A 17,667-nucleotide genomic window follows, 5' to 3' on the forward strand; every position below is an offset into this window, starting at 1 on the left:
AAAACGTCAGATGTAACATAGATACTCCAGTAACATAGATGCTGTGGCTCCAGATACAAGGAGCCACAGCATCACGCTCAACAAGCAACACTGTAGGACAGAAATACTGGAGTTGCTTTTTAGTCACGGAATCGCCGACCCTCCGAAGCCGTAAATGTCAAAATATTACTGCAGTTCAAAATATAGTTAGAACAAATCTTGGGGAACAATTGGGGGGACCCTTGACAAGCTGCCGGCTCCCCTGTCTTCGTCGAGGCCGCTAGAGAGAGTGTTTGCCTCGTGTAAATTAAGAAAACTTTAATACCTGCCAGAGAGTTTAAAACTGACATCTGTCAAAGTGCTCACTACTCTTGATTACATTCAGGCAAACATTACAGCTTCACTGTCTGTCTAGCTTACTGTCTGTCTGAATGTCTGTCTAAATGTTTATATATCTGAATGTTTGTTTGTGTTTGTCGTTGTGTTTACTGTGTGTCTATGGGTTGGCTGTCTGCCCCGCCATGCGCATCACAACAGTCAGTTACCGTGTGCGGGGTTGCCATGACGACCACCACCAACACATGGCGGACAGGACCTGTTGATGTCTCACATCGATACCGTCAGTGTCCGTCGTCTGCGGGGTAGACAGTGGGCGTCACTCTTCCTCTTGCCGGGTATAAACAAACATCCCCCCTCAATACGCTGCCTTCACTCCTCTTCAGTTATAAACTCCTGAACCGTCAACAAAACCGATGTTTCAAGACATGAAAACCTCTCGGTGAGGCTACTGGCCGGAGCCTCAGGCTACCTGAGGGGAATTGGACTAGCATTCCCCTCAGCTCTGCTATCTTTCTTAATGCTTAGGAGTTTTACTGTGGTTTATAATCCACAATTACGGCCGTAAATACCAAAACTCTTGTAAGTTTTAAAATCTAACTGGAAAAAGAGCATCAAATGGGGGATGGGGGGAGGGACTTTCGACAAGCCGCCGGCTTTCTGTCCTCGGCGAGGCCACTAGGGTTAGTGGCCCTCAGGTAAATCTGGTATGTCATGCGCTAATATGACACAACGAGATATGGTAAGATTTATATGAAGGAACTCTGCCTTCGGCCTGGTTCCACCCCTGGTGTGTGACCCACTCCATAAGCGTGACAGCTGGTAATAGTCCCACTCCTTGTCCCATACGTGACACATAATTAAAGTGTTCAGATAAAGGATGCTATACCAAGTATGTGTAGTGGTGATATAGTGACAGACATAAGATACAACAGCTTCAGCTCCCGTGGATCACAACCCTATTATGGCAGTTTTGATCAATACATGTCTACCTGTTAGAAATAAGAAAATATGTGTGACTCTAGATCTTGCTTAACAGTTTAGTAAATAATACACTCAAAGCAATGTTAGAAAGGCGTGGTAAGGAGAGGATGTGGGGCCCACCTTCCATACCCCGAGGGCTGGGGCAGTGACCCGTCTCCCATACCCCGAGGGCTGGGGCAGTGACCCCTTCTTCCATACCCCGAGGGCTGGTGGGGCAGTAGCCGGCATGACATCAGTAAGGCAGGAGAGAGGCGGGAATATCGGGGAACAAGCCAGAAATAGATCACAGAGCCAGCCCGGCCACTCCCGCCAGATGTCCATCACTGGCCGTGTACAAGACGCAGCAGACAACAGTTCAGCAGGCCGCAGGGGCAGGAAGGAGTGGACCATATATGGGGTGAGTGCCAGGAGGCATCACTCCGCTCATCCTAACCCAGAGGTAAGAACTCCCGCATTTATCTACAACTTCCTTGCTATATGAAATTATTATTAAATGGATCACCCGGCTTGACAACATGTACGTGACGTGATCTGATTGGCGAGGGTTCCCACAAGCAGGTATCTATAGTGGGGGAACAGCCGCCAATGTTGACATTTTTTAAATAATTAATATACTTTGATTATGTTTTGAGATTTATGAAAATGTTATACGGTAAAACCTTCCCATAGAGTTATCTGTCCGTGAGGTCGTGTGGGGCGTCGTCGTGTGGGTCTGCGCACACTGTACAGCCATTCACCCCCGCCTCCCGCATGCGGGGTGCCAGGGTGGGACGCCCACCCAGGCTAGGGGTCTTCCGCCCACGCCCAGCCCCGCCCACCACCTTCAGGAAGATGTATGAACGTGGAGACGTGCCTGTGTCCCTGCACCACGACCACCACGGCCACACACTGCGCTGGAAGGTGGGTCAGCGCCCCCCTCCACACTACCCTGGGTCATGGTGGGTGTTCAAGGTGGGTGCACGCCCCTGAAGGTGGGTGCACGCCCCTGAAGGTGGGTAAAGGTGGGTGCACGTCCCTGAAGGTGGGTGCACGCCCCTGAAGGTGGGTAACGGTGAGTGCACGTCCCTGAAGGTGGGTGCACGCCCCTGAAGGTAGGTGCACGCCCCTGTAGGTGGGTGCACGCCCCTGTAGGTGGGTGCACGCCCCTGTAGGTGGGTGCACGCTCCTGTAGGTGGGTGCACGCCCCTGTAGGTGGGTAAAGGTGGGTGCCCGCCCCTGAAGGTGGGTACACGCCCCTGTAGGTGGGTAAAGGTGAGAAAAGTTTGCGGAAGTGAAGTTATTGGGTTAAGTGTTTTGTGCCGCCACCAGGTGGAGGTGGAGAAGCTGGACTATCACCACTACCTGCCGCTCTTCTTCGACGGCCTGAGGGAGGTCGCCCATCCCTATGACTTCTTCAGCAGGGCTGGCATCCGGGACCTGCTGGCCAGGGGAGGAGACAAGATTCTTCCAGTTATTCCTCAACTCATCCTCCCTATCAAGAGTAAGTTGCTGGGGTGAGAGGGGGAGAGACATGCCCCTGTGGGAACGTGTCTCTTTGGTCGCCAGGGACGTTCATGACTGTTGTACCCAGAGGCTGACATTATATACACACACCTGGTGACTGTGTTGTACCCAGAGGCTGACATTATATACACACACCTGGTGACTGTGTTGTACCCAGAGGCTGACATTATATACACACACCTGGTGACTGTGTTGTACCCAGAGGTTGACATTATACACACACCTGGTGACTGTGTTGTACCCAGAGGCTGACATTATATACACACACCTGGTGACTGTGTTGTACCCAGAGGCTGACATTACACACACACCTGGTGACTGTGTTGTACCCAGAGGTTGGCATTACACACACACCTGGTGACTGTGTTGTACCCAGAGGCTGACATTATACACACACACCTGGTGACTGTGTTGTACCCAGAGGCTGACATTATATACACACACCTGGTGACTGTGTTGTACCCAGAGGCTGACATTATATACACACACCTGGTGACTGTGTTGTACCCAGAGGCTGACATTATACACACACACCTGGTGACTGTGTTGTACCCAGAGGTTGGCATTATACACACCTGGTGACTGTGTTGTACCCAGAGGTTGACATTATACACACACCTGGTGACTGTGTTGTACCCAGAGGTTGGCATTACACACACACCTGGTGACTGTGTTGTACCCAGAGGCTGACATTACACACACACCTGGTGACTGTGTTGTACCCAGAGGTTGGCATTATACACACACCTGGTGACTGTGTTGTACCCAGAGGTTGACATTATACACACACCTGGTGACTGTTGTACCCAGAGGCTGACATTATACACACACCTGGTGACTGTTGTACCCAGAGGCTGACATTATACACACACCTGGTGACTGTTGTACCCAGAGGCTGACATTATACACACACCTGGTGACTGTTGTACCCAGAGGTTGACATTATACACACACCTGGTGACTGTTGTACCCAGAGGCTGACATTATACACACACCTGGTGACTGTTGTACCCAGAGGCTGACATTATACACACACCTGGTGACTGTTGTACCCAGAGGCTGACATTATACACACACCTGGTGACTGTTGTACCCAGAGGTTGACATTATACACACACACCTGGTGACTGTGTTGTACCCAGAGGCTAACATTATACACACACCTGGTGACTGTTGTACCCAGAGGCTGACATTATACACACACCTGGTGACTGTTGTACCCAGAGGCTGACATTATACACACACCTGGTGACTGTTGTACCCAGAGGCTGACATTATACACACACCTGGTGACTGTTGTACCCAGAGGCTAACATTATACACACACCTGGTGACTGTTGTACCCAGAGGTTGACATTATACACACACACCTGGTGACTGTGTTGTACCCAGAGGCTAACATTATACACACACCTGGTGACTGTTGTACCCAGAGGCTGACATTATACACACACCTGGTGACTGTTGTACCCAGAGGTTGACATTATACACACACCTGGTGACTGTTGTACCCAGAGGCTGACATTATACACACACCTGGTGACTGTTGTACCCAGAGGCTGACATTATACACACACCTGGTGACTGTTGTACCCAGAGGTTGACATTATACACACACACCTGGTGACTGTGTTGTACCCAGAGGCTAACATTATACACACACCTGGTGACTGTTGTACCCAGAGGTTGACATTATACACACACACCTGGTGACTGTGTTGTACCCAGAGGCTAACATTATACACACACCTGGTGACTGTTGTACCCAGAGGCTGACATTATACACACACCTGGTGACTGTTGTACCCAGAGGTTGACATTATACACACACACCTGGTGACTGTGTTGTACCCAGAGGCTGACATTATACACACACCTGGTGACTGTTGTACCCAGAGGCTGACATTATACACACACCTGGTGACTGTTGTACCCAGAGGCTGACATTATACACACACCTGGTGACTGTTGTACCCAGAGGTTGACATTATACACACACCTGGTGACTGTTGTACCCAGAGGCTGACATTATACACACACCTGGTGACTGTTGTACCCAGAGGCTGACATTACACACACACCTGGTGACTGTTGTACCCAGAGGTTGACATTATACACACACACCTGGTGACTGTGTTGTACCCAGAGGCTAACATTATACACACACCTGGTGACTGTTGTACCCAGAGGCTGACATTATACACACACCTGGTGACTTATCTATAGTAATGACTATCTGGAAGTTGATGAATTACTGACCCCGCCCAGGATGCAACCCCACAACAAGCTGACTGACTCCTGGGTACCTACTCACTGCTAGGTAAACAGAAGCATTAGGTAAAATGAAATATGCCCAATCATTTCTCTCCCGTCCGGGATTCGAACTCGGAATTCTCGATTGTGCGTCGAGAACGAACCCTACTGTGCTACCGGGACCCCTTAATATCAATCTATGTCTTACTATTCTCAAACTTTAATGATTAATGACCAAAGAGTGGGCCGGAAGGTCCCAGAGTACAAAAAATGGTTCACGCCCAAACAAAGTAGCTACTATCTGAAACAAAGAAATATTTGTTGATTTGTCGACAGGTCTTATGCATATTATTAATTCATTATTCACTACTGTGTCTGTCAATCTCCCCTGCACTCCAAGTCACCTACTTTTATTATATTTCCATAAGTTGCCGTTAAATACGTACCCTTGCAAAAAGTAAAGTAAAAGCGGGTGTTTTTGGACAGTTTTAGCAGTAATATTCCAGAAACTTGCAGCCATTTGTGAAGCAAAACAACACCAACCTTATGATAACATCCGCCAGTCATCCTGTGTACTCTTCCACTATGTCAGATTTACCCTTCTTCTTTAATGTATTTACTTCCTGTAAACCGGACCCCTCACCTCTCCTTCCCCTCTCCCCCCCCCCTGGACCCCTCACGCCCTCCTCTCTCTCTCTCTCTCTAAGACAGTGTTAGAGGACTTTAGACCTCCTGGCCTATTGTACCACCAACTGTGTAACTATTTTATTGACTCAGGTGTTCTGGACGACATCCTAACAATTTACCCAAAATTTGCTTGTCCATTTTAAAGAATGAAGAACAATTTCTATTTATATTACTTCTAAGCTGCATCACTTATGAACCCATCCCTGCCCTTGTGTGGCAGTGCACAATAGAAAGTTGTTGTCACATATTCACACATTAAAACATTGATTGTAACCATGATATATATGTGCTTCAGCCTACAGTTTAGACCTATTGTCTTATGTATGACCCTCTGTCCTGCGTGACAGTGAATACTAGCATTAACCTCAATTTAATAAGACTATCAAAATTCTCAGATTAGGCAAAATTGTAATTAATTTTGTCAATAAAGATGTTAATAATAATAATACCAGCCCATGGCGTCAGACGGGTGGCAGGGCGAAGCCTGTATAAGGAATACCACCACCATGCCGGGCAACTCTCCAGATGTGCTCCAACCTTTTCCCACCCTCCCCTCCCCTCCCCTCCCCAGGGCCGGATAGCCCAATAGGCTAAGTAGGTCGTGGCTTAACACCCACCACCATTTTGGTTTTACCATAAAATGGCCAAATGTCAAATAATACATGGAGTAATCAATTACTTGGTAATTGGCTGCTTTCATGTATACAGTTATTTTCTGAAAATGGGAATAAAACTGATAAAATACAGTATAGGAAAATGGCCTCATTGTATTCCTCTGCAAAACTATGCATAATATAACTTATAATTAATCATTACGTATTATTATGATGCGAACTGTCTTCATGTATGTGTTTAGCCATTAAACAGCCACACTGACCAGAGGGCGGGGACCCATTTATCTGTTTTAGCCTAGGGGGTCAAGACCAGTTAGGTCCCCCCCCCCCCACCACCCTGCCTCCTGGAAGTAGTTGTTGAATTGTTCACTCCCTATTTCATTGACTCAGGTGTTCTGGACGACATCCTAACAATTTATCCAAAATTTGCTTGTCCATTTTAAAGAATGAAGAACAATTTTATTTAAATTACTTCTAAGCTGCATCACTTATAAACCCATTCCTGCCCTTGTGTGGCAGTGCACAATAGAAAGTTGTTTTCACATATTCATACATTAAAACATTGATTGTAACCATGATATATATATGTGCCAGTTTAGAGCTATTGTCTTGTGTATGACCCTCTGTCCTGCGTGACAGTGAATACCAGCATTATCCTCACTTTAATAAGACTTAATTGAAATCCTCAGATTAGGCAAAATTGTAATTAATTTTGTCAATAAAGATGTTAATAATAATAATAAGTGTTAGAGAGAGTGTATTATCACGACAGTGATAATAAATGAACTAAACCATATCTACCGGTATTACCACCTGGGTTCACTTAATAATAATAATAACAATAATAATAATAATAATAATAATAATATTAATAATAATAATAATAATAATAATAATTTTATTTACAAGAAGGTACGATGGGTTTGTGAGATTACATAAAATTGATATTTTTACATTCTTCCAAAACCTCTAACACGCACAGCGTTGCGGGCAGGTCGATCCTGTCCGAAACTTGAGAGGAATACCTTGAGAGGAATAAATACCTAGAGCTGGGAATAATTCCCAGCTCTAGGTAAATACCTAGAGCTGGGGAATAAACTGGACTAGGCTAGCTAGGCTTGGCTCTTACCAGTAGGCCGGTGTGTCCCCTCCACAGGCGCACTCAACACAAGGGACGTGCGGGTGATCTGTACAGTGCTGAAGGTGCTCCAGGAGCTGGTCCTGTCGGCGCCTCTGGTGGGAGAATCCCTCGTGCCCTACTACAGGCAGATCCTTCCCACTCTTAACCTCTTCAAACACAAGAATGGTACGTACCTTAACTCACAAATAAACTGCATCTGCCAATCTTTGGTCATTTCGCAAGCCTCTGTAGATAGGCTTTTAGCGATTTTGTCTTTATCTGATTTTATTTCCAGTCCTGTTTTTGTATCGTTAGCAGATTTGTAAATGTTACTGTATATATTTATTATATTATTTCAAGTTTAAAAGATTCATGCACTGATTAGTATCGATCTCCTCAGTAAATTCCGGAGACGAAATCGACTACTCCCAGCAGCGCCGGGAGAACCTGGGAGACCTAATTCAGGAGACGCTGGAGATCCTGGAGAGACATGGAGGACGCGACGCTTACATTAACATCAAGTATATGGTCCCGACCTACCAGTCCTGCGTCATGAACTGACGGGCGCCATGGCCCTAGTACTGCCCTCTAGTTGAGTGTAGGGACTGGTCCTAACACCTGAGCCCTAGTACTGCCCTCTAGTTGAGTGTAGGTACTGGTCCTAACACCTGAGCCCTAGTACTGCCCTCTAGTTGAGTGCAGGTACTGGTCCTAACACCTGAGCCCTAGTACTGCCCTCTAGTTGAGTGTAGGCACTGGTCCTAACACCTGAGCCCTAGTACTGCCCTCTAGTTGAGTGTAGGGACTGGTCCTAACACCTGAGCCCTAGTACTGCCCTCTAGTTGAGTGCAGGTACTGGTCCTAACACCTCAGCCCTAGTACTGCCCTCTAGTTGAGTGTAGGTACTGGTCCTAACACTTGAGCCCTAGTACTGCCCTCTAGTTGAGTGTAGGTACTGGTCCTAACACCTGTGCCCTAGTACTGCCCTCTAGTTGAGTGTAGGTACTGGTCCTAACACCTCAGCCCTAGTACTGCCCTCTAGTTGAGTGCAGGTACTGGTCCTAACACCTCAGCCCTAGTACTGCCCTCTAGTTGAGTGTAGGCACTGGTCCTAACACCTCAGCCCTAGTACTGCCCTCTAGTTGAGTGTAGGTACTGGTCCTAACACCTGAGCCCTAGTACTGCCCTCTAGTTGAGTGTAGGTACTGGTCCTAACACCTGTGCCCTAGTACTGCCCTCTAGTTGAGTGTAGGGACTGGTCCTAACACCTGAGCCCTAGTACTGCCCTCTAGTTGAGTGCAGGTACTGGTCCTAACACCTCAGCCCTAGTGCTGCCCTCTAGTTGAGTGTAGGGACTGGTCCTAACACTTGAGCCCTAGTACTGCCCTCTAGTTGAGTGTAGGTACTGGTCCTAACACCTCAACCCTAGTACTGCCCTCTAGTTGAGTGTAGGCACTGGTCCTAACACTTGAGCCCTAGTACTGCCCTCTAGTTGAGTGTAGGTACTGGTCCTAACACCTGAGCCCTAGTACTGCCCTCAAATTGAGTGTAGGTACTGGTCCTAACACCACAGCCCTAGTACTGCCCTCTAGTTGAGTGTAGGTACTGGTCCTAACACCTGAGCCCTAGTACTGCCCTCAAATTGAGTGTAGGTACTGGTCCTAACACCTCAGCTCTAGTACTGCCCTCATGCTGGGCACACATTGAGACGGTTCTCTGGCCGCTACCCCACATATTGACCAGTGTGTATATAATACGAGCAGAAGCTAAGGCTCCGTGGAAGAGGGAAGATCTTGACAAGTTAACATGGTGATACTATAAGTTGGTCATGAAGACGACTTACGGGCGACCACAACACAGTGGAACACCAAGGTAGCCTAGCTCCTGAGTGTACAGTGGAACACCAAGGTAGCCTAGCTCCTGAGTGTACAGTGGAACACCAAGGTAGCCTAGCTCCTGAGTGTACAGTGGAACACCAAGGTAGCCTAGCTCCTGAGTGTACAGTGGAACACCAAGATAGCCTAGCTCCTGAGTGTACAGTGGAACACCAAGATAGCCTAGCTCCTGAGTGTACAGTGGAACACCAAGGTAGCCTAGCTCCTGAGTGTATAGTGGAACACCAAGATAGCCTAGCTCCTGAGTGTACAGTGGAACACCAAGGTAGCCTAGCTCCTGAGTGTACAGTGGAACACCAAGGTAGCCTAGCTCCTGAGTGTACAGTGGAACACCAAGGTAGCCTAGCTCCTGAGTGTAGCCTGAATGTTGATCATCGTCCTTGGGGTTATCAACTATGACGTTCCTCTCAATCACTAATACGGAAACACATAACAATGGTCTAGTATGATGGAGTAACCACAGTTGTGAAAGTAACAATGTAGTTGCAACTTTGGAATGGTTTCGAATATTAATATAGATTACCTCATTTATGTTACATTAGTAATTTCTAAAATGACAAAGAATCAGGAACACTAGAAGAATTCGTCACGGTTGCTCGTGTATAGTAGATCATTTCACAACTGTTGTGAAAATACAGTTTTGATTAAAGTCAAGAATCGCAGTAGAAGTAACCAGTAAATAGATTCACAGCAGGTATGTGCATTGGACTCTAGCAACTAGTTTTTAGTTTAGTTAATTTATTATGCACTCCATACCCATCCTCTGAGTCGTAATACCCCCCCCATACGTTTAATGTGATTGGTAATGGCTCCATACCCATCCTGTGAGTGATAATGCCCACATACCCATGCTGTGAGTGATAATGCCCACATACCACATATCCGGTGAGTGATAATGTCCCATACCCATCCTGTGAGTGATAATGCCCACATACTCATGCTGTGAGTGATAATGCCCACATACCACATATCCGGTGAGTGATAATGTCCCATACCCATCCTGTGAGTGATAATGCCCACATACCCATGCGGTGAGTGGTAATAGAAAATGATACCGAGATAACATAATGGGCTCAGAATTGAACGCCAAACTGTGTTTAGCTAAGCACATTACACCGTCTATGAGATACATAGTTAAAATATAAACAAATCAAGTCTCTTCACAGTTTATTAAGGTAACGTCACCCTAAACTCCAACAGGCCTTAACACAGACTGAGTTTGTTACTTGGTTTAATTGACCTATATATATGGGTGCCATACCCCTCCTCTGGGTGTGTGACAGGAAGGTTACTCTCACACAGTTTAAGTACTGGACTGTATGATCTTCAAGCTAAACCATCTACATATGCCGTCAGCCAGTTACAAACAATTGTAATTTCCCTATCATGCACCCCACACTTATTCAATGCATGGCGGCGGAAAGGTTACAGGAAAGGCGCCTGTGTATATCGGCCGCCTTTTGATGTGGCCGACTAGGTTTCTAGTGTGGCAGAATGCAATTATTTAGCAATACCCTATACTTATATTTTTAGTATATCTGTATTATTTTGGTTTGGGGAAGAGGGGGGATATTTAAATCATGGTGAGGGTGGAACCACAACCATAGACCTAGTGAGATGGGGGAGCTAGCTGTCTTCCCATGTTACGAAGATGTTTGTGAATGAGTTCAATATGCACTGCAAACCGTTGGGAACATAACAATACTGAAATTAGTTTAAATTGAATCATTAACTAGCGTGGTCCAGTAGGCGGGAGTCACGCTTAGAACCACACAACGGTCACAATAATTCTGAGATTTTTGTTGTTTCAGTAACGTGTATAGATATGTGTATTTTGTTGTTGTTAAGATAAATTTGTTAGTAAAGGAATGTTTGGCTAGCTTTTGCATATTGTTGTAAATTGTTAAAAATGTAGTTAAGAATTTACCTTAAAACTGACATTAAGCAATCCGTCCTCAGACCAAGTCCATTCCATCCAGCGGTCAACCCCAAAGACGCATTCAACAATTTTAACTTGCTGTTCATTAAAAATAGTATTTTTTTCAAATATAAATTAATATTGTTCTATATAAGCAGACTGCATATTTAGGCACTGGTTAGGTTAGGTGTTTAGGTTCCGTTGGCTATTATTTGTATTTGTAGTACGTGGGTGAAGCATTTACAGCGTTGAGGTTCGAACAAAATTCGTCAGTGAAGCACTTGTTCCGGAAGTGTTCGGACGTCATCAGTTGTGAGTCGTGTGTAAACCGTTTTTCATGCATAAACAGGGGGTTTGGCGGGTGTATGGAATGGACTTTGGCCTTTCTTTATAAGGACGGGCTGCATTAAGACAGTAGCACATATATTCTTCCCGCGTTTTCTTAAATATTACATACATACATAACCCAACTTCTCTGCAACTTATATAAGTACATTAATTAAATTTATACACGCTCTTGAAGACATGTTCGAATTCTCGCATTCGATCCCTTACTTAATCTCTCTCTCCTTCCCTCCCTTTTCCCCTCCCTCTCATTCCATCATTCTCCATCCCATTCTTCCTCTCATTATCCCTTAACACAGCGGTACAAAATATGTTTATTTATTTTGAAACACTAAGTTAGGCCTCCCTCTAACCCTATTTCTTAGCACATTGCGACCACAGGTTGACGTCAACCCAGGTTTGGTAACGCGGATCAACACACATCCCTAGCACCAGCCATGCTAGGATAACACATCCCCAGCCGTGCTAGGATAACACATCCCTAGCACCAGCCATGCTGGGATAACATCTAGCACCAGCCGTGATACAATACAATACAATACAATACAATACAATTTTATTTAGGTAAGGTACATACATACAATAAATATTTACAAGGATTGTTTAACTTATAGGTAGAGCTAGTACATACAATGCCTAAAGCCACTATTACGCAAAGCGTTTCGGGCATCATACCTTGGATAATACATAAATTCTCTCCTCCCGCTCGACCTCTGCTCTATCTTCTCTTCCTCCACGTTTCCCTCACCTTTTCTCTTCCTCCTGTATACTTCTCACATTTCTTCTGATAAATATTTATCTCCTATTATCCGGAGCCTTAACTCTCCTTCTACCGTTAACAACCACTGTAGCCTAAAGTAATTTTATAACAAGCCTAGTACCTGGACACCATCTTTATATCAATACTTATAACATTGTTGTTGTTGTTTAAGATTCGCTACCTGGAACAAAAAGTTCCAAGTAGCACGGGCTATGGTGAGCCCGTAGTGGACTTCTTTTTCTACTTATAACAGCTTTTATTTGTACCATTATACACCCTACGCCATATCGACACATTATATGTACATTTTTAAGCACTGAGACGTGCTATATGATCTTATTATACAATATGTTATCTTTTTTATGATGCTGATGGATTAAATATATGTTATTAGGATTTTGTTATAGTTTTCCTCTCTACTGATGATTGATTGATAAAGATTAAGCCACCCAAGAAGCTGCACGAGCATGAATAGCCCGTAATCCTCTCTATTAATAAGAAGGTTGTTGCAGAAGCTCCAGTATATATTAGTAGTCGACTCTCATACCAGAAACGGTTGAGAGCCACAGGGTTAACAACACTGCAAACCACACATGAATATGAAGCATGCAGTGTCGTTAGTGTCCCAAATTCTCACACACTATGCATTAAGAGAATTTCCTGCTGACCAACCATACATTCCAGAAAAAAGTCATGGAAACTGGCGTAGTAGAGAAAGGCCAGGATGTCCTTATATCCTGTCAAGTTATTCCCCTTCAACACACACTGGGATGTATGTAATGCTGCTCTTATACCGACTCCATTCCTGGGTTTGTTAGCCTCATCAAATCCAGTTTGAAATCCCTTGATTAAGAACCAACTACAAAAACTCCGACTTGTTCAAGAGTCGCTAGGGAAACCATATGAAAAATTCTGTTCCTCTTTGATAAATTTGCCTGAGGGCTGCCATCTCTAGTGGCCTAGACGACAGACAACGGTTGTCATAGGTTCATAAATTAGTCCTGTGGATCATTTCCTTTCGTTACAATTTAAGATAGTATACCCTTTTGGCATTTGTGACTGGCAGATAAGTGATTCCAAGTCCTCAGACCAAATTCATTACCATGAGAAGCCACACTCCTCCCTTCACCCCCTCAAACTTCCTGGATAGTTATCTAGATATTTGTGATTGTCTGGAAGTATATTACGGTTCCAGTAATAGTTTTTGTGTAAACTGGGAAGTGAACCTTTGTCCTAAACAGATTATTCTCAAGTTTAACTTTATTGTTTAACTAACTTTATTGTATTATAAATCGTTGGTTTAAAATTGAAAAAGCGCATATTGAAAAGGTTTTCTTTGCAAATATTGGTTTCTGGAAACGGAATGCTTTGGTACACTGAAATAGTTTTCGAATTCCATATTTCACATTATCGTCAACACACTGTATTAAGGTAACCAAATGTAATGAAACCTAACCTAATCAAACCTTAACCTAAAGTAACTTTAACCTAACCTAACCATGGATAGAGAGTAGATAATAGCACTAATTATGTAGTTCTCAATCCATTACCATCAGTATATTTCCTCCCCTGAGGACGAGTAGTTTCCGTATGCAAATATGTATTTTATGTCTCAAATTGTGGCGTCCAAAGCAGTCTCATTCTCCGCCAGAAAAAGAAGGAGACGGCTGCAACCGAACAAACCAACTACCATAACCAAACGAGCAGAAACCCCTGCGCCGGAGGAGAGCATGAAGCTCCCCGACCCGACACCCAGAGGCCAATGCCAACAGGAAAAGTAAATACACTCAGTTTGTTCCCTGGTCGATTATGCAGCACCTTCCCGTGCTCGCTTTTTCTCCTGGCCTCCTCAGTGTCTTGCTTTAATGCCAGCAAGAAGAACTGATACCATGTTAACTCCTCCCTCAGGTTGGGTTCTGAAGAATAAAACTTGACATTGAGGCGGAAGGAGTAAGTGGAGGGATCAATTTTAACTTCTTTTTTATGGGTTTTCGTTGGGTTCAACCAGTGAGGGACATGGTTTTCGTTGGGTTCAACCAGTGAGGGACATGGTTGGTGTTGGGGCCAACCAGTGAGGGACATGGTTGGTGTTGGGTCCAACCAGTGAGGGACATAGTTGGTGTTGGGTCCAACCAGTGGGGGACATAGTTGGTGTTGGGTCCAACCAGTGGGGGACATGGTTGGCGTTGGGTCCAACCAGTGAGGGACATGGTTGGCGTTGGGTCCAACTAGTGGAAGACATGGTTGGTGTTGGGTCCAACCAGTGAGGGACATGGTTGGTGTTGGGTCCAACCAGTGAGGGACATGGTTGGCGTTGGGTCCAACCAGTGAGGGACATGGTTGGCGTTGGATCCAATCAGTGAGGGACATGGTTGGTGTTGGGTCCAACCAGTGAGGGACATGGTTGGTGTTGGGTCCAACCAGTGAGGGACATGGTTGGTGTTGGGTCCAACCAGTGAGGGACATAGTTGGTGTTGGGTCCAACCAGTGGGGGACATGGTTGGCGTTGGGTCCAACCAGTGAGGGACATGGTTGGCGTTGGGTCCAACCAGTGAGGGACATGGTTGGCGTTGGGTCCAACCAGTGAGGGACATGGTTGGCGTTGGATCCAACCAGTGAGGGACATGGTTGGCGTTGGATCCAACCAGTGAGGGACATGGTTGGCGTTGGATCCAACCAGTGAGGGACATGGTTGGCGTTGGATCCAACCAGTGAGGGACATGGTTGGCGTTGGATCCAACCAGTGAGGGACATGGTTGGCGTTGGATCCAACCAGTGAGGGACATGGTTGGCGTTGGATCCAACCAGTGAGGGACATGGTTGGCGTTGGGTCCAACCAGTGAGGGACATGGTTGGCGTTGGATCCAACCAGTGAGGGACATGATTGGCGTTGGGTCCAACCAGTGAGGGACATGGTTGGCGTTGGGTCCAACCAGTGAGGGACATGGTTGGCGTTGGATCCAACCAGTGAGGGACATGGTTGGCGTTGGGTCCAACCAGTGAGGGACATGGTTGGCGTTGGGTCCAACCAGTGAGGGACATGGTTGGCGTTGGATCCAACCAGTGAGGGACATGGTTGGCGTTGGATCCAACCAGTGAGGGACATGGTTGGCGTTGGGTCCAACCAGTGAGGGACATGGTTGGCGTTGGATCCAACCAGTGAGGGACATGGTTGGCGTTGGGTCCAACCAGTGAGGAACATGGTTGGCGTTGGGTCCAACCAGTGAGGGACATGGTTGGCGTTGGGTCCAACCAGTGAGGGACATGGTTGGCGTTGGGTCCAACGAGTGAGGGACATGGTTGGCGTTGGGTCCAACCAGTGAGGGACATGGTTGGCGTTGGGTCCAACCAGTGGGGAACATGGTTGCGTCGGTATACTGCAGACCAAAGTAGTCTTCGATAATGTAAAGGGAGTACACCACCCGCTCAAACACCTCCTGCCCCAGAGACTTTTTCGGTATGCAGAAGGAGAGATCAGTTTCGTCGAGGAGTACGACCTTGCAAGGAAGAATATGCCTGACTTTCGGTGTGACTGAAGATCGCCCATCGTCTACAGCCTTGTACTTTTGGGCATTGCGCCACTCTTTTGCTGAATATCAGCAGCATGTCTGCTACTATCTACACGTAGCTACACATTATATTCCTCAAACACACCTGAGCAAAGGCATGACGTGACGGTAGCCTCACGGGCTTGGAAGCGAGGCTCCGATCTGACGGTGTCTTGACGTCCACTTCGGAGCATAGAATCTTTCAGCAAGTTCTTGTACCTGCTGACCTTCCACACTGAGGCAGTTCTTGGACACTAGAGTTATCGTAGGGCCTGATGCTCCACAAGACCTCGCTACACACGGTGTTAAAGGGAATTCGGAAGTAATAATGATACAGCTGATGCCATCTGTCGGCAAAAGAGAACACTATCAACTGGCTGCTCAATAGTAGCCATAAGATACAGCTTACGCCATCTGTTGACATCAAATTACACCTATAACAAATTACCCCACAAAATACAACTAGCGACATCTCTTTTTTTTCCAACGCACTATAAATAGCCAAACAGCAACCCATAAGGTGGGTTGTTGTGCTCGGGTAGGAGGTTCCAAGCTCCGCCCCTAGATGGTATGGGGTGCATAATAAATGGCATATCATTGGAAGATATTCTTTGTTGACATTCACACAACAGCCAATCACAGGAAGGGATCAGCTAAAGGCTCCATCCACTTAATAATTCATCTTTATTCAGCACACCATCCTTGCCTATGATATTCTGTTTCAACTTTAATCGACCTAAAAAGTGAAGGGTTAAGTATTTATAAGCATTAATAAAGTGACAATTAAATACTGCAGGATGTAACGGGTGTTACAGAAACATGGGCTGGCTACCTGACTTGTGACGTCATCAGTGGGGGTTGCCTCACGCAAATAATATCGATGATACAATGCTCCGTTCTCTTATTGAACTCGATTATTCAGTTAGATGGAAATTTCTGTCTTGTACATAACGAAGAGGTTGTGTTTGAAATAAAGAGATTTTTGTGCAAAAAGACTTATTTCTTAGTTTGCATACAATTTACAGAAAGAGTGTTGCCATTCCTAGCAACAGCCAATCACAGGAAGGTATTTGCTAAAAGTCCGTCTCCTTATCGACGTCCTCAGGAGCGACACCGATCTAATAATAATAATAATAATAATAATAATAATGTTTATTTAGGCAAAGGTACATACATAAAGAGATTTTACAAAGTTTGTTGGCTTTATAGATAAAAGCTAGTACATACAATGCCTAAAGCCACTATTACGCAAAGCGTTTCGGGCAGGAAAAAACACTACTGACTAAAGCTTAAAACTAATGGGTAAAAAGAAAAAAATGCGTTGAGTACAAATAAAAATAGAGGTAAAAGAGGGGGGAACATTGTTGAAAAAACAGCACAAATACAATTACAAATTATTACAGAAAATTACATTAAAACAGCGTTGATTTGAAAAACAAAAACAAAAAAAAAACATACATGGGTTGACAATAGAGAGGTAAGGTAGGTTACAGGGAATTTATTAGGTATAGCTTCGTTTTTAACTTAAACTGGTTGAGAGAGGTACTGTCTTTAACATGGTTGGGAAGGTCATTCCACATTCTGGGCCCCTTGATTTGTAGAGCATTTCTGGTTTGATTAAGTCGTACTCTAGGAATATCAAAACTGTATTTATTTCTGGTGTGGTGCTCATGGGTTCTGTTACAACCTTCTATGAAGCTTTTGAGATCAGGATTGGCATTACAA

At 45.3% G+C, this 17,667-nt stretch overlaps 1 protein-coding gene across 1 annotated transcript; it reads left to right on the plus strand.

Annotated features, from left to right (window-relative positions):
- The first annotated feature begins 361 nt into the window (after positions 1-361).
- Positions 362-12,788, plus strand: LOC123745544 (parkin coregulated gene protein homolog). Its single transcript, XM_045726159.2, has 5 exons — positions 362-1,738; positions 1,969-2,199; positions 2,608-2,779; positions 7,513-7,662; positions 7,877-12,788. Exons 1-5 carry the CDS (start codon positions 1,526-1,528, stop codon positions 8,035-8,037), a joined length of 927 nt encoding a protein of 308 aa, XP_045582115.2. The 5' UTR covers positions 362-1,525; the 3' UTR covers positions 8,038-12,788.
- Positions 12,789-17,667: the final 4,879 nt, after the last annotated feature.

The sequence above is a fragment of the Procambarus clarkii genome, chromosome 71 (assembly GCF_040958095.1).
Source record: "Procambarus clarkii isolate CNS0578487 chromosome 71, FALCON_Pclarkii_2.0, whole genome shotgun sequence".
Classification (NCBI taxonomy): Eukaryota; Metazoa; Arthropoda; class Malacostraca; order Decapoda; family Cambaridae; genus Procambarus; species Procambarus clarkii.